The following is a 22,254-nucleotide window of genomic DNA, read 5'->3' as shown; positions in this document are numbered from 1 at the left end:
ATTGGCCTGTGCCATTGTAACCGGCCTAAATATTGGGCTGAATTAGCCAACCTCAAAACATCATTTTTTTTTTGGCCCGCACCATCATAGCAGGTCTTGAATTGGGCTGAATTGTCAGCCCCAAAACATCTTTTTAGAATTAGTTCTGCCTGAAACTTTTCCAGGGGCAGAAAATAATTATCTGATCCAGTACGTGAGCATTTACATAACTGGACAGAATTATAAAAATTGTTACATTTATGGGGGCACATTGTCTCCCGTCAACATTAGAGAAATAATTAATAGGATCAACATATCTGGTTATAGATATGGAAATCTTGTCAGTCATCAATCTATATAAAAAACATAAGGACTCCATAAATTAGTCCTCCAAAGAACAATTAATCAAATAAAAATATATGCAACAAATTTAAACTGAAAATTCTCAATAGACAAACTCAAAAATGACTGAAAGACATTTAAAAAATCCTCAATTATAACATCTTTAATCATCGGAGAAATGTGAATCAAAATAACTCTTGACTCTATCTTATCCTATAATATGATCAAGATCAAATATTGCTCATAACTTATGCTTAAGAGAAACTCCTCCACCATTGGTGGAAATGCAAACTGGCATAGTTTGGATTTTTAGAAAATTAGGCAACAAACCATCCCAAGATTTAGCTAACCTCTTTTGGGTCTGTATAACCTTTGAATCTATCACAGTTTCTAACTTAAAACTGCTGAAGCTGCGCTGCACAGCGGGGGGCGGGACACAGACCCGTTCCACTCCATCTGCAAATTGTCACCTGAGTTTTGGTGGGCGGATTTTTAACTATCCTTTGTACCACCAAGGCCTGGCTATTGCCACCTTTTGTGGGCTGCCTCTGTTGTCCAGGCAAGTCCTCCAAGCCAGTTCAGGTGCCAGAACAGTCTGCCAATAAGCCATGGACCCCGCGGAAAGGCCGGGCGCCGCGCCCTGTGTTGCCCTGTGCCTTCCTCCCGTAGCCCCCGCCTGGGAGGCGCCGGAGTCCGCCAGGTGCCTAGCGCGCCCGCCATGTCCCTGTTGTAGTCAGTTGCTGCCATGGTCACCCTCAGTCAGGCATCGCCGCTTTTCTTCGGCCGCCTAGCATTCTCTTTTTTATCTGTTTGCTCAGGCGCCGCCATAACCGGCATTGTGTCCTGTCCCAGGTTTCTGCGGCCCACCGCTCATCAGCCACCTTGGGCGAGGGAGCAGTGCGACTGCCTTTTTGTGTCTGGTCAGTGTGGCCGTGCCTCCCGGACGAGTTTGCATCCATGGCTGTGTGTACCGGCATATCGCTGCGTTTTTAACCCTCCCTGGCCTGCCTGAAATGGCCCCGCCGCTCATAGGCAGGGCCTGGCGGCTGCCTGCACTCCTCTCTGTGCCACCCAGCAGCCTGTTTCTCTGCTCCTAAGTGCACCTTGCAGAACCTCAGCCATAGTGAGTGACCAAGTGCAGTCCTGTGACCTGCATTCAAACATGTATGGGAGCTTTCTAGTCTCCCTGAAAGACAAGCTCTGTGAAGCTGTTTTTTTGTTTCTCAAAAACTCTTAATAGAACTTACAAATATATCTTTAATCCTCTCTTAGCCCGAGGCCCGTATCTATATGGGCCCTCGGCTATTTATTTTGTTAGTCATTAGTTACATCGGCCCTGTTGCCTTGGGAACGGATTCCCGCTAGGAGCTAACTGTGCCCAGCCTGTGCTCTTAGGCAAAAATTAAAGTTCCCTGCATGTGAGAGCCAGGGAATGAGTTTTAAGATCATCTAAGCAGTCTCTAGTGTAGTGTCATCTTAATCCTGGTGCCTAGTCTCTTTATGAAATTTAGCAGCTGATTTGCCCACTAGCCTTCAGCTCCGGATCAGACCTTTTGGCACCCATACTTTACATATCACGCTTATTCACCCCCTTATCATATGTACACAATTGCACACTATAAAACTGACCAGATTCCGGATCGTGGGGTGACCCTTCACCTCTTTTGGGGTTCTCATGGTGGATCCATTGATGGCAGGACGCAGTTGTTCAGTTCTTCTTTAAGGCCCACCCAGGGACGCCATCTGTTGGACCACTCCTTCCTGTGGATACCCACACCCGATCCAAGTGTGCGCCTTCCCGAACTCGGGCCCATGAGAATGGATGACTGTCCTGAGGGTTTAAAACAGACACACACAAAAAAGAGACCTTGCTCATTTACCAAGAGTAAATGGCCACTTTATTAAACTCAAGTCGGGTATTTATACCAGTGGGCAACCGGGATCAAAAGAGCAAGGCCTCCTCCCATCAGGAGCAGGAAAAGGGAAATACCCCAGCACCTCAGGCAGAATCAGCTGGGAGGGGCCAGGCATATGGAGCCTACTGCTAGAACCTTGATTACAGGTGGAATCACCATAACAAAGAGAGTCAAATTATTCCTAAGCTATCCCCTCAAGCCAATGCTAATGCAGAATCTCCAGGAAGCCAGAGGTCACACGGCCCTGTGAATCGCCAGGAAGAAGGGAAAAAGACCTTGGTACCTACACATGCCATCCAGGTGGATGACCATCTACTTCAAAATGAAGTGGCAGACCTTCGCATTACGGTGCCCAAGACCCTACCAGTCAGCTCAGATCCTTCCGCAGCAAGAGTGTTTGAAAATACTTCCTTTTCCCTGAAGAACTTCACAGCATTTTTCAGTGCTCTCAGTTCAGATCCTCTCAGATGCCTTTCCCAGCTTTTGACTAGAAGCCTTCTCCTGCTTCCAGGCAGCTTTGCCATCTCTTTGCCTCTACCTACACTTTCCCTTCCGCTGGGGAACTCTGACACGTCAAGTAGTCCCTGTAGCTGACTCTCAAATTCAGATCTCTTCCCTTAAAAAATTTCTGCTGGTAAATAGATAAAGCCAAAATTAGCATTTCCTAATGTATCATCCTAAAAAAAAAAGAAGAAGAAGAAAATGAATGAATGAAAACTGTTAACCTTGAATTCTTGATTTAGGCCAGCTTAACTAGAAAACCCAGCCACTATAAGCAAACACACTGAAAAATGGTTTTATAAAGATTTGGGCCCATTGCTCACTGCTATAAAAAGAATTGGTTAGTCTTTTTGCCAACAAAGATGCAATAGGTGGCCTTTGAACCCTGGAATTTTATTTGTGTCAGAAAAGACTATACATGAATCCAATGAATATTTTACTAATGGTCAAATGGCTGTTTATTAAAAAAAATGTATCACCAGGCAGTGATAAGGCACACCCTTAGTCCCAGCACTCAGGAAGCAGAGGTAGGCAGATCTCTGAGTTGGAGGCCAGCCTGGTCTATAGATTGACAGCCAGAACTACACAAAGAAACCCCATCTCAAAAACAAACAAACAAGCAAAAAGAATGAATTATAGAATTTAATTTGTTCAGCCTCCCAACAACCTGATGAGATAAGATTTGGTTTTATATGTCAGAAAGTTAAGGCCTGGAATGTCACATGGTGATAGAACTGTTGCCTGCCTTACATAGCATCCTGGGTTTTGTTTCCAGTACCAAAAGACTAATATTTTTAAACAAATTAATAAAATGTACATAACATTTAGAAGCAAAAAGCTGAGGATCACAGCTCAGATGTATCAGAATGAAGACTTGAGCCATGTTACCACCACAAATTCAGTACTTCTTAAGTTCTACCTTACAGCCTAAAAAGGGTTGATGTCTTGTTAATCTAGAAAGGAGACACTATGCTTTAAACATGGGTTACCAAAACGAGGTCTCATGAGTTAAGAATCCTAAGGCATTCTCTATTTGGCATTACAATCACTTCTGAACCTACTTTGCTGTACAGAATTAGGTCCTGTCTTCCAGATTGTGCTTGCTTGTTTTGTCTTTCGTGACGTTTCCTTCTGTCTAATTTGGTCTTCACTCCAGGCTCTGGACTACGAGCAAATGCAAAGCCTGCAGTTTAGTATCGCCGTCAGGAACAAAGCTGAGTTCCACCAGTCCGTCATCTCTCAGTACCGAGTGCAACCAACTCCAGTCATAATCCAAGTCACCAATGTTCAAGAAGGCATTTCATTCCGTCCTCCTTCCAAGACATTTACTGTGCCAGGGAGTATAAGTACTAATAAACTGGCTGGTTATATCCTGGGAACATATCAAGCTACTGATGAAGACACTGGTAAAGCTGCCTCAGCTGTCAGGTAAGACAGGCCTTCTATCCTTTCAGGCCTTAGTATAGCATTCATCTATAAGCGACTACAGCATAATGCTCCGCCCACTAGCTGCCAAAACCAGAGCTACAAAAAGGGTGAAATTGGAGAGCTAGACAACTTAAGAAGAGATATAAAGATAAATTATTAGAATACATTGTGCCATGAGCAGAAATAGTATGCCCGTAAATTAGTAGACCCTAAAAGAGGGATGCCTTAGCCCATGTGGAAATCAGGAGAGCGCTTCACAGTTGAGACTTGGAAAAGGCTAGAACTTCATCAGAAGAGTGAGCTCCAGTGAGATAAGACATTATAGCTCAATCCAAAGCAAAGTCAGTAATAGCTGAAGCACAAAGCACCGTACAGAGTAAAGTCACAGTGTAAAGAGCAAAGGCACAGGGTTTGTTCTACTTTGTTCTATTTTATTTTTCACAGCCAAATTTGGGTAACCAGACTAATGCATGCGTAAGGATTATGCATTGTGACCCATCTATGTCATGCTAATTTTCTGGTTTTTTAATTGCTTTATAAGATATGTTTATGTTTATTTTATGTGAATGGGTGTTTTACCTGCATGTGTGTCTTTGTGTCTTATGTGTGTAGTTTCTTAAGGAACCAGAAGAGGGCATCAGATCCCCTGGAACTGGAGTTATAGGTGGTTGAGCTGCCATGTGGGTGCTGGGAGCTAAACCCAGATCCCCTTAGAGAGCAGCAAGTGTTCTTGAGTGCTGAACTACCTTTCCAGCACTCTGATGTTGTTTACAAGTACATATACAACATTTTTAGATCATGCATAAATATGTTAGCTGTCTAATGAATAATATTTGTTGAACAAGTAACATTTTATATTTTGTTCTATTATAAAACAGATATGTCCTGGGTCGTAATGATGGTGGTTTGCTTGTTATCGACCCAAAAACTGCTCAGATCAAATTTATCAAAAACATCGACCGAGATTCTACTTTCATAGTTAACAAGACAATCTCAGCTGAGGTTCTGGCTATAGATGGTAAGAAAGCTATTTCCATGGTTTTGAATTAAATATCTCTAAAAAAAATGAATTTCCTTCCGAGTAAATGGTCATGAATGTTTTGCATATTCCCTTTATCATAGATATTATTATCTTAGGAACTTTCCGGCCTTGAGTCTGAGACCCCACACCTTAACCTAAAAGAGACTAAGAGTTTCCACTTCCCAGTTTAGTTGGTACCCACCATAACTCTGGTCCCTCTGGACACTATGGGTGAGGGAGAAAGTGTGCATGTGTACATGTGTGTGTGTGTGTGTTCGTGTGTTTGTGTGTATATATGATGTATACTCGTCTTTATGTGTGTGGGAAAGCATGTGTCCATGCATTTGTGGAGGCCAGAGGAAGATGTTGAGCTTCCTGTTTCATCAGTGTAAGCCTTAGTAACCTGAGACAGGGTATCTTACTTAACCTGGAGCAATGCTGGCTGTCAACAGGCCCACAAGACAGAATTACAGGCATATACACAGTAGCCCTGGATTTTTACATAGTGCTAAGGATCAAAACTTGGGTTCCCATGCCTGTACATCAAGTGTTCTCACACCCTGAGCCATTTCCCAAGCCTTGGGGGGAATTTTTTGACTTACAGAAATAACTGAGTTTTAGAGGACAAGGAAAAATTCCTATAGACAGTCAATCCAAAAATTCGCTCCAAATGTAAGTTCACGTTGTGAGCTCCCTGTAAACTCACACCATTAAGCAATAAAGTTTTCTCTCCTGAGATGTCTTAAAATAATATTCATAGAATGTATGTGTTAAATGATCTATAAAATTAATTTAAGCTCAGGGTAATAAGCATCAAAAACAAACATCAAAAATGTTAACATTTGGAAAAAACACCCAACAGTAAAAATGACAGAACTCATTCATCATCTCATCACCGAAGAATTTTATTTTGTTGCTTGATTGTAAACATTAATTGTTTGCTTGCTTTTTTGAAATGGGCCTGACTATATGGAGCTGGGCCTGTGACTCACTATGTAGAGCAGGTTAGTCTCGAACTGACAGAGATCCACATGTCTCTATTCCTAAGTGCTGGGATTAAAAAGCCACATGCCACCACCCACCCTGGCTTCAGTAAACTTTTAAGTATTAAGTAATAAATATAATTATTTATTTCAAATACTGGGGCTCAAATTGCAGAAGCAAGACCCTTACAAGCTATTGTCTGTTTTAATTTCATTTGTAATTAATGAATCAATTACTTTGATTTCAAGACTATTTAACTAATACTGATGCTGCTTACTAGAGACACCAGACAACTTGACAAGTTTGAACTGGTTTTATAAGTTGCAGAGATAGGATGATGTCTTTTTACTCCTGATAATAACAAACACACCCTCTTTTCATAGGAAGTTATCATAACTTGGCAACAAGAGAGAAATATAAAAAATTAATCTTGTAAATTGTGTTCAGGACAATCTATAATTCCAGCTACTCAGGAGACTGATGCCGAAGTTTACAGCCAACCTGAGAAATTTAGAGTGACTCTTTCTCAAAAAGAAAGGAAGGAAGGGAGAAAGAGGGGGAAGAGAGGGGGAAGACAGAAAAAGGAAGGAAAGGGAAAGAAAGGATGGAAGAGAGAGAAGAGAAGAGTGTGTGAAGGAGGGAGAAAAACAGAAAAGATAGAAAGAAAAGGGGAGTGGAGAGGAACAGTAAGGAGGAAGAGAAGGAGAAGAACTCAGAGAAAGCAACGAGATGGAGAGAGAGAGAGAGAGAGAGAGAGAGAGAGAGAGAGAGAGAGAGAGGAGACAGGGTGTAGAAGATCATGTTTTGTTCAACTGTACTCTGTGTTCCTTTACTATTCTTACAGAAAACACTGGTAAGACGTCTACAGGCACAGTACACGTCGAAGTGCCCAGTTTCAGTGAAAACTGCCCCTCAGTTGTCCTGGAGAAGAACGAGATCTGTAGCAGTGCCTCGCCGTCCGTGCTCCTCTCAGTGAGAACCCTGGAGAGGGGCAGATACACTGGCCCCTACACAGTGTCGCTGGAGGAGCAGCCTCTGAAACTGCCGGTCATGTGGAACATCAGAATGGTGAACGGTGAGCAAGCGAGCAAACTTGCCTCTGTGGGCCGAAGCTGCGGCCGCTGTGTATTTCCAGAGGAAGATGAACCCTCTTGACAGAGGTCCTTTCTGAGAAAAACTGAAAGCATTGCTCTGAAACTAAGACATGAGCCTGGTCTCTTCTGAAGAGAGGAGAAGTTAGATGAGCTGAGCATCGTTTACTGGTTTCTGGGTTTGTTAGTATCGTTGTTTGAGACAGGGTCTCTCTGTGCGGTCTAGCCTGGGCTGGAGCTTGCCCTGTAAGAGGGAACCTTGAGAGTACGGTGGGCTGACAGCTGCAAACCCACTAGCCAGTGAAAAAGAGGGAATCTTTTCCTCCTGAAGTGTATCGTGTTCATCATAGATTTTCTGAGTTTGTCAAAAGTCCCTTTCTGGACTGCACAGTGGCCACCAAGCCATTTCTAGTCCTCTGCAAACACACTTTCCCTCACTGGTTTCTGTGCAAATCTTGCTTCCTCTCGTGGATGTGCTCCATGGTATATCCTGCTGTCGTACGTCAGTCATGGCCAGAGACACCAAAGGAATCTTGCTCTCTCGCTCTCGGCGTTCTGATCTTATTTAGAGAAATAGCGTCAAACTGTATGCGCCATTGGTCTCCAAAGGAGTTTGCCAGATAGACACACGGTCAATGAAGAGACAGCTGGGGATGTAGCTCAGTGGTACAGCTCATGCCTAGCACTCCCAGGGCCCCAAAGTCAAGTATTGGGGTGACAGGATGGGGGTGACTGAATTGAGTTAGGTTGGTCAACGCAAACTGTGTAGCCATGGCACAATGTCAAGGGCACTGTGGGTTCCAGAATGATTCGAGCAATACAACACTGCCAGGGTTCCTAGTTAGAAAGAGGTGATAAAGAAATGGAGAACCAAGAACAGGTGACGGTCAGTTGTATAATAGGCAATGGGCCCCACCACTAGGAACCCTATCACCCAGGCCCTCAGCTCTGGGGATAAGCAGATGAGAGGGCACCCCCAAAGCCGAAAGTGGATTTCAATGAGTCAGACAGAAGATCAGAGTGTGAAAGCATACATGAGCTCATGCACCTATAAGTATTGGTGCAGATATATACAAGAGTGGGTAAGTTCAGGATATAGACATGGCAATGTGATGCCCCATCTCCTACCATCTTCAGTGGAAAAAAACAATACAAGACTGGGTTCTTGTGGAGGAGACTCATGGGCCTGCCAGGCTATGGGAGAGAATGACAAGAAGATGCCAGAGGGGTTCAACTTTTTGGCTTCTCTAGGATCCATTGGATGAAAAACTGTCTTGGGCCACAGAGGGATGTCCAACCCACAACCTTGAACCTATAAGAGCCTGGGGGCTGCAAATATATATATATATATATATAATATTTTGTATAAATAAACATATATATGTTTATTTTCAGAACACTGTGTTTCATGACACAACACTGAAGCTGTCTTCTAAAGACTTCAAGTACTGAGCAATCAATCTATAAAAACAAACAAACAAAAAACCTATCTCTTGTGTTTTGATTAGCTTTTACAATTTTGTGTTCAACTGTATCTAGAGCTATTTTGGGCCACATGTGGCCTACCTTATTGGACACTCCTGGTGGGCAGACTGACCCCGCCAAACCTCTTCACCACTCAGCTCTGCTCCAACCACACCAGTCTGACGGTTTGTGACCGTGATTCCAAGACCGTTCTGACATTATCACAAACAGGAGGTTTTAAGAGCAAACGGTACCTAATCTCACTGTTAGTTTTTACTTTTTTGTAGCTACCTCAGCATTACTACGAGCCCAGCAGCAGGTGTCTCCAGGAGTGTACAGCGTCCCAGTCATTGTGAAGGACAATGAGGGTGGGCAGTGTGACACACCAGAGATCCTGACCCTGACAGTGTGTCAGTGTGATGACCGGAGCATGTGTCGAGCCCCTAACCCGAGCAGAGAGCCTATGAGGCACAGAGAGTCATCCTGGAGGCTGGGGCCAGCTGCCATCGGCTTGATCCTGCTGGGACTCCTGATGCTGTTGTGTGAGTAAGCTAAAACGCCCTTCGGAGTCAGTGGCCAGGGCGACATTTGCAAGAGTCTTTGTGCAATGTGCAATGTGAGAAGCATCATTCTCTAATCACTTAAAGGGCAAACATTTCAAAAAACAGTCAATAGTGTTTGCCTCACAAGCATAAAGACCTGAGTTCAATCCTGCACCTACCTAAAAAGCCAAGCGCCGTGATGGATGCTTGTCATCCCAGCCATAGTAAGACAGAAGGAAGAGACACACTGATTTCTAGAACTCACTGGTCAGCTAGTCTAGCCTACTTAGCGAAGCACAGGCCATTCAGTCCTGTCCCAAACAAAAGGGGAAGACACCCACGGAATGATATTCAGGTGGTGCTCTGACCTCCATGAGTACACTCATATAGTGTGTGCTCACAAGCACATTCCACACGTGGAGGGTAGGGGACAAGAGTGAGGGAAAAATTCTAAAGATGCTCTACATTCAGTCAGTTATGTTCACAGTCAAGACCATGCCTTTATTCATATGCATGGGCTTTCTAAGATGTACATATACATCGCCGACCCATATACTAGTCTCACGACTACAGTTCTAAAACAAAAGAATGCTGGTCACATAACCTCAGAGAGATCATCTAGGATCCACGTTAGCAGAACTTGAGCCCTGAAAATGTATTATTTAATCCAGCAAGTCCTCAAATCAGAGTTTACCCCTTATCTCATGTGCACCCTTGAAAATGTTCACCCCTGGGCTGCAAAGGTGGCTCGGTAGTTAGGAGTACTTTCAGAGGACCCAGGTTCAATTCCTAGCACCCACATGGTGGCTCACACCCACCCATAACTCCCAGACACACATGTAGCGCACACTCATACATAAAATAAACCTTTAAAAAACATTTTAATGTTCACACATAATAGGAAGACATTTAGGGGAAACTACATGTCTTACTGTCTTTTAATAAATGTGCATTTTAGTTTATTCAGTAGATAGATTTCTGGAATTTTCATTTTAACCAAAATTTCATTAATGAAATGACGCTGTGAATGTGAGAGTCCTCTCTTTAGAGAAACTTCTAAAGGAGTCGGATAAGAGATCCTCAATAAATTCACAATAATTCCTTAGTTTATTACTTCATCATAAAATATTAATGGAAAAACAGTTTTTCATGGTGTATATGTAGATTCTACTTCAACCGTCTTTAGCAATACAGTTTGTGGGGTTGAGAGATTGCTCAGTGGTCTTGAACACATAACTCTTAGGAGAGCTGAATTCAGTTCCCAGTACATACAGTGGATGGCTCACAACTGCCTATAGTTCCAGTTCTAGTGGACCCAACACCCTCTTCTGGCCTTCAGAGACATGTGCACTCACATGTACATACTTACTCACAGATGCACATTATTAAAAATAAAATATTTTAATGATAAATACAATTCATAAAAGCATTATATTAAAATTCAATATACTGTATGAACTACATTCCATCTATTTTATAACTTGACATAATTTTATACTAATATATGACTTGCATAATTATGTAGTTCATTCTAAGAATACTAGCAGGTCTTCCTAGCATCCATTACTGTCTTTTCCCTCTCTCAGACAACCATGATGAAGGCACCAGTTGTTTCCCCTTTGAATCGATGACTTAGATCATACAACTCGGGATCACAGAACTGAAAAGCCATGCATCCAAAGTTCAAACCCTAGCTAGTCTTATTTGGAGACGGGGTTTGCTAATCCTTCAGGGAACCACTTCTAAGCGGACAGTTCAAGCCTTAGGGTTCATATGACCTTGACAGAGCAGAGATGGAGATGAGGCAGTGACAACAGAGCTCGAAAGTAGATCAACAGCTAAGAGCCCTGGCTGCTCTTCCAGAGGACCTGGATTTGAGTTGCAGCACCCACATGGCAGCCAGCAAGTGCCTGTAACTCCCGTTCTAGGGAATCTGACACTGCCTTCCAGTCTCTGCATGAACCAGGCAGGCACACAGTACATAGACAAAGATGCAGGCCAAACACCCATACATATGAAAAAAATGCTTTTAAATGAACATGTCTTACCCGTAACAGAAAGAATGGCACAGTGGCTGGAAGACCCTCCACGCTAAGGACTCTTGGTTCACAATTAAAAGTGCACTGATGGGGACTGGGGAGACGATCTGAGGTGAAGAGCACAGGCTCTGCCAGAACCTGGGTTCCAGTTCCCAGCACCTCACACCTACAGTCCACACACACACAGCGCATTACACACCGTGCACTAACAGCCATTGATTCAACTGTCTTTAATCTCTGTTGCACTTTGCTGGTCAATTGCTCTTTAGTAAAGATCAGATTCTTAAGTATTATCAAAATCACCTAAAATCCTGGTTATGGGGTATCATAGTTTTGTGTATATTTGCTAGACATAACTGATACAGTCAACAAATAGTACTATTTATTGTACTTAAACAATAGTTTAAGTACAATAAATAGTAATAACAACAACAATAATAACAACATCAGAAGCAAATAATAATAACATTATAATAAATAATAATAATAAATAACAAGTAATATGATGATGATGATAATAATAATAATAATAATAATAATAATAATAATAATAATAATAATAATAATAACGGAATTACAAAATTGAACAAACCCTCCAAGAAATGGCCTGGCCTCCAACAGCTCATGATCAGTGGAAAATTACTGCATTTAACTTACCAAATTGTATTCTGTAGACACTAATTTTGCATTCAGTAAATATACTCCTTTAATGTTTGAATTATTGCATTGCCTTTGTAACATGTAATTGCCATGTCAAATAGTTTCCAATGGATTCAAGCATTCTCTTGTTATCCTTGTTCCTGCCCAGTGGCCCCACTTCTGCTGCTGGCCTGTGACTGTGGATCAGGTCCCATTGGGGGAGGAGCCGCCACAGGTGGCTTTATTCCTGTGCCTGATGGTTCAGAAGGAACAATCCATCAATGGGGAATCGAAGGAGCCCAGCCTGAAGACAAGGTGAGGATCCGGTTTGTAAGACAGTTACTGCAGCCGTGCAGTGGGGAATGATTCATACTTAAGTAGGAAAGGAAATGGAGGGAACTCAAGAGACATCTTAAGCCTAAGTGGAGGTTTGGGACCGTCATGGATGGGAACTTTTAGGACAGAAGTCCTGTCCGAAAAAGGGCCACACTCCTAGAAGGATTTTAATGTTATCACTTACAAGGGGGCCACACTTCATCTATATTGCACTGAAATATGTGTTTGTCTTATAATTTGTAGGAAATGACAAATATTTGTGTGCCTCCTATCACAACCAATGGTGCAGATTTTATGGAAAGTTCTGGTGAGTAGACATCAAATTTGTTTATTTATTTGTACTGGGATTTGAGCTCAGGGCGCCATGCCTGCTAAGCAAGTGCACACACTGAGCTACAGCCCATCCTTTTTTACGTTTTCTCTTTTGTGACAGGCTCTCACGAATTTGTCCAGGCAGTCCTTGAACTTGAAATCCCCCTGCCTCAGCCTCCTAAGTCACTAGAATTTATTTTTGAAATGTATCTTTGAAAGTAAGGGCAGGTTAGAGGGGAACTAGGCAAAATTAAGAAATGAACAATAATTGCACTTTCGTGTACATAACGAGAGATATCACCACTGAGATTAGAAGCTGACTTTACAGTTCTTTGTGTCTGAACCAAGTCCACAGCACTGGTCTGCCCTCCCTGAGTTAATTTATTCATTGATGTCGCTGTTTGGAAAAAATCTAAAGACTTTTTTTAAATTTTCCAAATTTCAATGAATTGAAACAACTATAGCTCTCAATCAACTAATTACTAACTTTAAAATATTTTTAATTTTTTGTTTTATTTTGCTTAGAGGTATTTTGCCTGCATGTATGTCTATGCATCAGTTGCATGCCTGTTGCCCACAGGAGTCAGAAGAGAGTATAGGATCCCCTGGAAACAGGGTTAAAGATGGCTGTGAGCCACTATATGGGTACCAGGAACAGAACCTGTCTTTTGGAAGAGCAGCCAAGCCCTTAACCTCTGAGCCATCTCTCCAACCACTAATCAATAACTTTTAATTAGGAACTATTTTACAGTATTAGAAAACTGTAAATGAAAATTCAAGCAGTAACTGTGCCTACCACCAACTCTGTCTATTGCTAGTTCAGGTCGGGTTATGTTTGCCCATCAAGTTCTATGTGTGCACATCTGTGCCTCATGTGTGAGCGTTCATGCCTCATATGTGAGTGTGTGTGTGTGTGTGTGTGTGTGTGTGTGTGTGTGTGTGTGTGTACACTGTATGCACATCTGCAATTCTGTCCCTCTTCCTAGTGTAACAGCATCAACTGTGTTCCTGATTTGAGTTTAGTTCCTAGTTCTATGTAATCACCATGGGGCATGAAGCCTAAAGCTGACATTTAAGTGGATCTGTTATTTCTTTGGGCTTACGGAGTAACAATTTCAATCATGCTGTCTTGTTACCAGAAGCACACTGTAAACTAGCATGTGATAAGATATGACACTCACAGAGATTTTATTCTTAATTCTATAGTTAGCAAAAATCTACATAAGTTATCTCCAGTTATGTGACGGCCTTTAACAGCTCCTCAAATACTCACTTGCTTCTCCCACTATGATTATATAGCAAAAACTAAACTCAGAATTGTCTGTAAAATATAGCTCATGATGAACTTGGAATTGGTCCGGTGGTTTAGGGTACTTGTTTGCACTCCAAAGGACTGGGGTTCAATTCCCAGTACCTACACTGGGTGGTTAACAAGCACCTGTGAATTCCAGTCACAGGGGATCTGATAGCCTGTTGCGATTTCTGTGGATACCCATACACATGTGCCCACATTCACACATGCACAGATAAAAAGTAAAAATAGATTTAAATAATCTATGAAAGAGTAACATGAAAGAAATAGGAAACACATCATAACTCTTTAAATTTCCCGTGGATACCATCTGTTACTTTGCACAGCCACATCATGGAGACTCTCTTCATTTCCCGTACTGGTATGGCTGCTTGACTGCAGTGTCATTGTACCCAAGAGTACATGTGTTCGGAAGCTTTCGATGACTGATCACTGACAACTCTCTTTTCACGTTTTTGTTTCTGGCTATTGCCACTGATAACCCAATTCCCTTGCACCCTCCTCTAACTGACTGGCATGTTTTTGTGGCTGTTCCACCTGCCCACGCCCCTTCCCTGTTACTCTCACAGAAACCTTCTGCGATGCTATTCCCCAGCCACACCACCATACTTTCCTCACATTGCGGCTTTATACGGCAACTGTCCATCAAAGATGAGAGAACTTTAAGGACTGGAAAGAGCTCAGTCAGCTAAGTGCTCGCTGTGTGAGCATGAGACCCTGAATTCATGAGAAAGCTGAGTATTGTGGCCATGCTGGGGCAATAGGGGAGGCAGATCCCCGGGTCTCACTGTCAGAGAGTTTAGCTAAATCTACAAGGTCCAGACCAGTGAGAGACCTGGGCCCAAAAGAGATGATGGTGCCCTGAAGGTCAACAAGATTGACCTCCAACATGTCTGACATGTGCACACATACCACATGGGCATGAGCACAACCCTGAGCGTGCACACAAACATACACATACATATGCTTGCACACAAACATACACATACATATGCACCCATGGGAGCTTTTACGAAGTCACAACATGGACTATCAGAGAACTCTCTCTCTCTCTCTCTCTCTCTCTTCTGCCTTTAGAAGTCTGTACAAACACATATGCTGGAGGGACAGTGGTGGAAGGTGTTTCGGGAATGGAAATGACTACCAAACTGGGAGTGGCTACTGGATCAGGAGCTGCGGGGACACTTGGCCCCTGTTCCTTGGGTCACTCAGGAACGATGAGAACGAGGCATTCCACTGGAGGGACCTTGAAGGACTACGTTGCTGCGCCAGTGAACATGACTTTCCTAGGCTCCTACTTTAATCAGGTAACTGCGTAGCAAACTGTCAGGCTGGGTTATCTCATTTATATAGGAAATCTGGCTACTTGATTGTACACATTAGTTTTGAGATTCATTTCTTCTACACTTTTTCCAATGCAAGGAAAGAAAAGCTTCCTCTTGTCGAAATAAATCAGGTAATTTTGGTGACTGTCAAAATTGAGCCAGTAGTTCAAATTCACAAACCAAGACAACAGGACAAAGTTAATGCAAAGTCCCCACGGGGTGAAAGCTGTCTCAGTGCACGCTGAGAAAGCCACCTGTCCCCGAGACAAAAAACGATCAGCCCTAGTGATAGACTCTAGGCAGTATATACAATGGCTATGGAGACTGAAATCCAGATGAAATCAAGAACTAACACATAAGCCTAGGCTAGCCTCTTTGATGGACTGTCAGCCATATTGCCAATTCCCCAAACAAAAATGTTAATTAAAGAGTATTTCCTGAAACCAGACTCAGAAAGACCCATATCCTGCTTTCTCTAGTATGTGGACCTAGATTTACTTTTACCTATGGCACGAAAGGGGGGGGGGGGACTTCTTGGAAGGGAAGGGAAAAAATAGGAGAGAGGAGGGGAACAAGGGACAGTAACAGGAAGAAAAGCCATCCCTTGCTTTCTCTCATTGGGAAAATCTAATTTAACTATATATGCATATATAGCACATAGACACCAAGGACAGACTGTTTGGGAAAAGGAAAATGGCTAGCAGGAGGGAGGGGAGAACAAGAAAGAGCAAGCAGAGGTCTAAATATGATCAAAGATCAAGGATATATATATATTTATGAGAATGTCATAAACCTATTTTATTGAACATTTATTTAAAACATACTAACAATAAAAATAAATAAATGAAAACATTTTAGCTATCCAAAGGAAAAAATAACCAAATTTAAAATATGAAGAACATTTTCATCACTAGTGGGGATTTCCTAATGTGGGGGTTCACTCTCCAGCCTTGGGCTTTATGGGTAAGTTCGATGGTCTTTGTGAGGTCTGTTTCCCCTCTCTCCATCTTCAGAAATCGTTTGCCTACGCCGAGGAGGAGGATGAGCGGGAAGTGAATGACTGCTTGCTGATCTACGATGACGAAGGCGAGGATGGCGCCCCCTGTTCGCCTACCCTCAGTTCCTGCAGCTTCATTCCAGATGACCTAGATGACAGCTTCTTGGAGTCCCTTGGTCCCAAATTTAAAAAGCTTGCAGAGATATGTCTCGGTATTGATGACGAAGCCAAGCAGGCAAAGCCAGGCCCTAAAGACAGCGGTTCTGGGGCAGGCATCCGCGCTCGCCCTGCGGAAGTCCCTCAGTCAGGTGCTAACAGGTACCAGACTTCGCCTGGCAGTCTGGAAGTCCCTCAGTCGGGTTCTCAAAGGTACCAGACTTTGCCTGGCAGTCTGGAGGTCCCTCAGTCAGGTTCTCAAAGGTACCAGACTTCGCCTGGCAGTCTGGAGGTCCCTCAGTCAGGTTCCAAAAGGCACCAAACTTTGCCTGGCAGTCTGGAGGTCCCTCAGTCAGGTTCCAAAAGGCACCAAACTTTGCCTGGCAGTCTGGAGGTCTCTCAGTCGGGTGCTCAAAGGCACCAGACTTTGCCTGGCAGTCAGGATGCTTCTGTTTTGTTCACTTCCGGGTCTGTCCACCCTGCCATTGCCATCCCTGACCCTCTACAGCTTGGTAACTATTTGCTCACAGAAACTCACGCAACTTCGGGTTCCCTTGTGCAGCCCACCACTGCCACCTCTGACCCACGTCTCACCCAGAATGTCACCGTAACAGAAAGAGTGATTTGCCCCCTTCCTAGTATCTCTGGCAGCATAGTGGCTCCCACAGAGCTGCGGGGTTCCTACAGCATGCTCTACACAAAAGAAACCTGTTCCCATCTATGACCAAAGCAAACTGGAAAAATATACGGGCCACATTTGGATATCTGTACCCAAATATCTTTTTAAAATCTAGCAAAGCTTGTGGTATTGGACTAATTTGGCTCCTACTGGATAACCTCTGATCATGATTCTGACTTACATATTCTTATACACCAGCTAGGTCTGTTGGCATTTCTAATTCTCTGATTTTTTTTCAAGCACAAGTAAACCTGTATATTTTCAAAAAAAATCTTAAGATATTATGTAGGGAGTGTTCCTAAGCATCTTTACAGTTTCTGTAATATCAACATCAAAAGAAGATGCTGTAGCCCTACGCAGTGTGGGTTACTACATTGGCTTCCTTCTTGGAGTTCAGGTTCCTGTCTCTGTCAGCTTTCTGGCATCGTTAATAAGGATATGAGAGTATTATTAATAACAGTGGGAATCTGAGGTGCATGGTGAAGCTTTCAGGGCAGCTTGGGGCAAGGGAATGGATGCAGCTCAGGGGTTTTGTCTTCTTGGTGAGAGAACTCAAAGCATGTCTTTTGCTCAAGCCCAGAGCTGTGGGTAAACATGTTTAAATTACTGCAACTAGATTCTGTGTGTATTCACAATAAGACAGTTTTAAAATACAAGTAGCAAAGAACACGTAAGAAAGTTTAGTATATGTAAATAATATTTTGTATGTATTTTAAGCTAGTCCATGAAACGTAACTTCATACAGAAAACACAAGCTCCCTCATAGATACGCCTCCAAAGCCAAGCCTGTGCCAGTCTTAAAAAAAAAAATAGCGTTAGTGTACGTGCCAACGAGTAGGACTGGCTCACAGATGCACATGAGGTGTGGTGTGCAAATACCATCGAGCAGGGCTTGTGGGAGGAGAAAGCGAGGTTTCTTCTCTAAACCAAAAGGGCCGTGGATGGAAATAGCAGGCAGTGAGATGCGTGAACCTTAGGAGAAAAAGTGAAACCATTTTCAAGTGAAATAGAATTGGACAGCTGTAGCAATTAATGCTGAGTGGGAGGATGTTGTGTGAGCAAACATTTGGAGTAGCGGTTCTCAGCCTTCCTTCGGCTGCAACCCTTTAACTCAGCGACATTATTTTCGCTGCTACTTTATAACTGTACCTTTGCTGCCGTAATGGGTCGCAATGTAAATACCTGATGTGCAGGGTATCTGAAATGTGACCCCTGGGAAAGGGTCACAACAGCCCCCAAAAGGGATCATGTACCCATAGGTTGAGAACCTCTGGTCTAGAACATATTTCATGAGAGTTGCCCTAACAGTAATGCAGTTCTTCAGGACGTGTCTGGTTATTCATGACCCCAACCTTCAGCCCACAAAGAACACCCTACCTCACCTGCTTCTCAGCATTACTGTCTTCGCCGAATCTTTCCAAGGCCATGGTCCAGCTCAGTTATCTCATATTGCATGAAAAGCAGGTCTTTCAGTTTTCCTTTCTGGGTTTTTATTTTCGTTGTTGATGTTTGTTTTTGGTTGATTGGTTCGTTTTATTTTGTTTTGTTTTGTTTGAGACAGGGTCTTGCTGTAGCTAAGGCTGTCCTGAAACTCATTATGCAGTCATGCTAGCCTGAGTGCTGAGACTGTAGGCATGAACCACCGCAGACATCAGATATTTTTTTCATGATGAAAGCTTTAAAATGTTTTCCAGACTCCGAATATTAATTAATTATGTTTTAACCCTAAAAGTAAATACATTCTAAGGATATTCATTTGGGTGAAACAAACACCCAAATGTCACTATCCCTAGGACCTGTCCCTATTGCTAGCATTGTGGTTCCCAGGAATGTATGTATTAGGATAAACAGGTTGAGAAGCTTAAGCAGCCCACCTTTCCAAGACAAGACTTTCAGCTCACCTGTACTGGGTGAGATGAGCCCAGGATGTGGAGCAGCCCAGCATAGGGGAAGCATATGGAGCAGCCCACCCCTCGCTTCTGCCCAGGGACTTGCTCTGATCCAGAGCACAGACGCTGGTCTGTGCCTCTGCTAGACTAACAATCAGGACCGCCCTTACTCAATGTTCAGAGGTGGACTCGGGTTTCTCAGAGCACTCTAGCTTTAGCCCTTAAACCCAACTTATCAGATGGGGATTTAGAGCCAGGCACATACCTATAACTCTGCACTTGGGAATGGAAACAGTAAGATCAAAAGTTCAAAGTCATCCTCAGCCACATAACGAGCCTGGCTACATGAGACCTTGTCTCAAACAAAAGGAGGTTAGAAAGATAGCCTCAAAAATGGATATTTGATGCGTTATTAAAATGCAAAGGAATCCAGGTCACAGTAGTAAAGTTTATATAGATGAAAATCTAAATGTGTGTTTGAGTTTGAAAATGTATTGATCTTTGGAACAGTCTAGGAGTTCTCTCCATTTATAACAATGTATCTGTATTTTTTATTAAAAATAAAAATTGTTTTAAGTAGAAAATTTAAGTCTCCTTTGACTTCATATACTACACATTTTAAGCAGTATGCAAAAAAGCACATAGCAAGGCTGGTGGCATGACTGAGTGGGTGAAGTGCTAGCACTCAATTCTGACAACTTGAGTTTGATTCCTGGGACCTACATGGTGGAAGAGAGAGTCACTCCCAAAAGTTTCCCTCTGGTCTCTACATGCACACTATGGCTCATGCATGTCCCCCACACAACAAACAAACACACAAACAAATAAAGCAGGTAGTGTAAAACTGTTACAATAAAACTGTCAATGTGACAGACAGACAGATGTCAAATGTCAAAGGTCCCCAGCTGCAAACTCAGCCATCTCATCTTCATTGCTCACACCAAGCTTGGGAGGCGAATTAGAAGCTACATGGCCAGGGGTCGTAGGCTCCAAATAACAAAGCCAAAGATTCAAACCAAGGCAGAGGCCTCAGCTCCATCTCAGGCTCCCAAAGGGGCCCAGACCTCTGTGAATGTCCCATAAAATGGTCTCAGTCTGCCAATGTGAAGACAGATGGACTGGTTTGAATATCTATACAGTATTTGCAGATGATCAGGACCTTATGCTGCTTTTACAAATAAACTTGAGGCGAGATCTGTAGAAGAAGAAGAAGGAGAAGGAAAAGAAGAAGAAGAAGAAGAAGAAGAAGAAGAAGAAGAAGAAGAAGAAGAAGAAGAAGAAGAAGAAGAAGAAGAAGAAGAAGAAGAAGACTCTAGATTTTCCACTTAACTTCATTTAGATAGATATCATCAAGAGTCTGTGTTTGACCAGATCTTATTACTGATGAGGCTGACATTCCCTGTCCCTTCAAAACTATTCTAAATTAGGTTCTAAAACACATCTCTCCTATCTTCACGGCTGCTAGAAAGTCACAATTTTTCCTCAGAAGCCACCTCTATGGTTATAAGCTGACATCCAAGTTATCCTTAAGATTTTATCTTTATTTTAATTATTCATCCGTGTGTGCATATATGCACATAAGCACAGTACCTGCAGAGCCACAGAAGGGTGGCTGATCCTCTGAAGCTAGGCTACAAGTGGTCGTGAACTGGGGTCCTCTGCAAGAGCAGGAAGTGCTTCAAGTCCAGAGTGACTTTTCCAGCCCTGTTTGTTAAAAACAAACAAACAAACAAAGATCCTTGCTGTTCTTTATAGAGACACAATCTTAGATCCCTGCCGCTGTCTTCTTTTATGCTGGTCTTGGACTTGCCTTTCAGTGAAGCAGACTAACAACAAATACATCGCCAAGGTAACCGCAGACCTATTCTGTCGGCCAAAACTCTCCCAGGGCTTCTCCTGCCTGCGGATGCCTGCAATGGCCACCTTCACCAACTCTGATTAACCAAAGATTTATCCGCTGTAGAAGCAATCCGGAGACATTGCTAAGGACAGGAAACGAGTTGTTCAAAGAAAGTCCACTAAAATTTTCATAAAGTTAAATTGCTATGGGAAGAATGTAGAGAAAAATTTGAAATCTTATCCCTTCTAATCAATCAGAAATAACTGTTTTAATGATTAACAAAAGATAAACTTAAAAATAGTTTCAGTTTTCGTCCATGTGTGTTTTGAGTTTCTTATTAACAACAGTTCAGACTTTGGGGACAAGCTACTAGGATTCAAACTCATAGCGAGCTGCTTAATGTCTACGAACTATTATTATGGATAATAACCACCTGTACCTCATCTGGTTCTTGTAGTCATGAAATAGATTTGGGACAAAGTAAGTAATGAGGAAAAGCTATATTTGCATGCAAAATGTTTAAGACAAACTCTAAGTTAGACATGCTGACTGCCTGCCCTACAGAATCTCAAACCACTGATACCATCTGATCCACAGTCTTTTGGGGTTTTTGTTTGTTTAGGGAAAGTTGTTTGTCTTTGTTTTTTTTGTTTTTATTTGTTTTGTTTTGGGTTTTTGTTTTTTTTTTGTTTTTGTTTTTTTTTTTTTTGAGACAGGGTTTCTCTATGTAGCCTGGATATCCTGGAATTCACTCTGTAGATCTAACAGGTCTTGAAGTCAGAGATCTGAGTTCTCTGACACCTGAGGGCTAGGATTAAAGGCATGTGTCACTGCTGCCCTGCCATGACCTCCTCCTCCTCCTTTTCCTCCTTCTCTTCTTCTTCCTCAGCAGTTTCTTTTTACGTTTTTCAGCAGTTTCCTTTTTTTTTTAATGTTTATATTAATTCTTTTTAAGCTTCTTGCTGAGCCCTGGCTGTGGTAGGGCCAGGGACGCAGACATAGCCCTCCACCATAGTTCATGTCCTGACATCACCATGGCCCCAGGTGGCAGCACAGGCCACCCAGATCTGTATGGCCCCCGCAGCAGCTTGATTCTTAAAGACTCATATGACCTCACCTGTCAGCCCAGACTACAGGCCACAACAGGGCCATGGACCCAGACATGTCCCTTGGCAGCAGCCCAAGCCCAGACATCACCATGGTCCACCCACACTGGACCATTCCTTACCACAATAGCCTTTCCAGATCTGTCTCTCTCCCTAGCACATGAACCCTCCTGCCTCAATCTCCCATTTTCCCACCCTGTACCCCTTCACCATGATGATGCCCAACCACCCAGTGCCATGGGCTCAGGGTTCATTTGCACTTGCCCAGGCCAAGTGGCTTTGGGTGGAGGTAATAGCCTTTTTTATGCATATGCTCAAACCAAATCTGGGGAATGACTTGCTGATTGGTGGCTCAT

General features: G+C 42.9%; 1 protein-coding gene across 2 annotated transcripts in view; it reads left to right on the top strand.

The window, feature by feature from the left end:
* Dsg3 (desmoglein 3) overlaps window positions 1-19,536 on the top strand; it is a 36,707-nt gene extending 17,171 nt beyond the window's left edge. For both annotated transcript variants that reach the window (XM_085700086.2, XM_085700087.2), the window contains 8 exons: window positions 3,895-4,166; window positions 5,045-5,184; window positions 7,016-7,246; window positions 9,014-9,268; window positions 12,116-12,261; window positions 12,526-12,589; window positions 14,984-15,213; window positions 16,245-19,536. In XM_085700086.2, coding sequence (XP_085556212.2) covers window positions 3,895-4,166; window positions 5,045-5,184; window positions 7,016-7,246; window positions 9,014-9,268; window positions 12,116-12,261; window positions 12,526-12,589; window positions 14,984-15,213; window positions 16,245-17,108 — 2,202 coding nt within the window. In that variant the 3' untranslated portion in view covers window positions 17,109-19,536. The remainder of the gene's footprint in view (window positions 1-3,894; window positions 4,167-5,044; window positions 5,185-7,015; window positions 7,247-9,013; window positions 9,269-12,115; window positions 12,262-12,525; window positions 12,590-14,983; window positions 15,214-16,244) is intronic.
* Window positions 19,537-22,254: the final 2,718 nt, after the last annotated feature.

This window comes from Myodes glareolus, chromosome 13, assembly GCF_982192425.1.
Source record: "Myodes glareolus chromosome 13, mMyoGla1.1, whole genome shotgun sequence".
Lineage (NCBI taxonomy): Eukaryota > Metazoa > Chordata > Mammalia > Rodentia > Cricetidae > Myodes > Myodes glareolus.
Note: the sequence above shows the minus strand (reverse complement) of the source record. Positions and strands in the feature narration are given on the sequence as shown.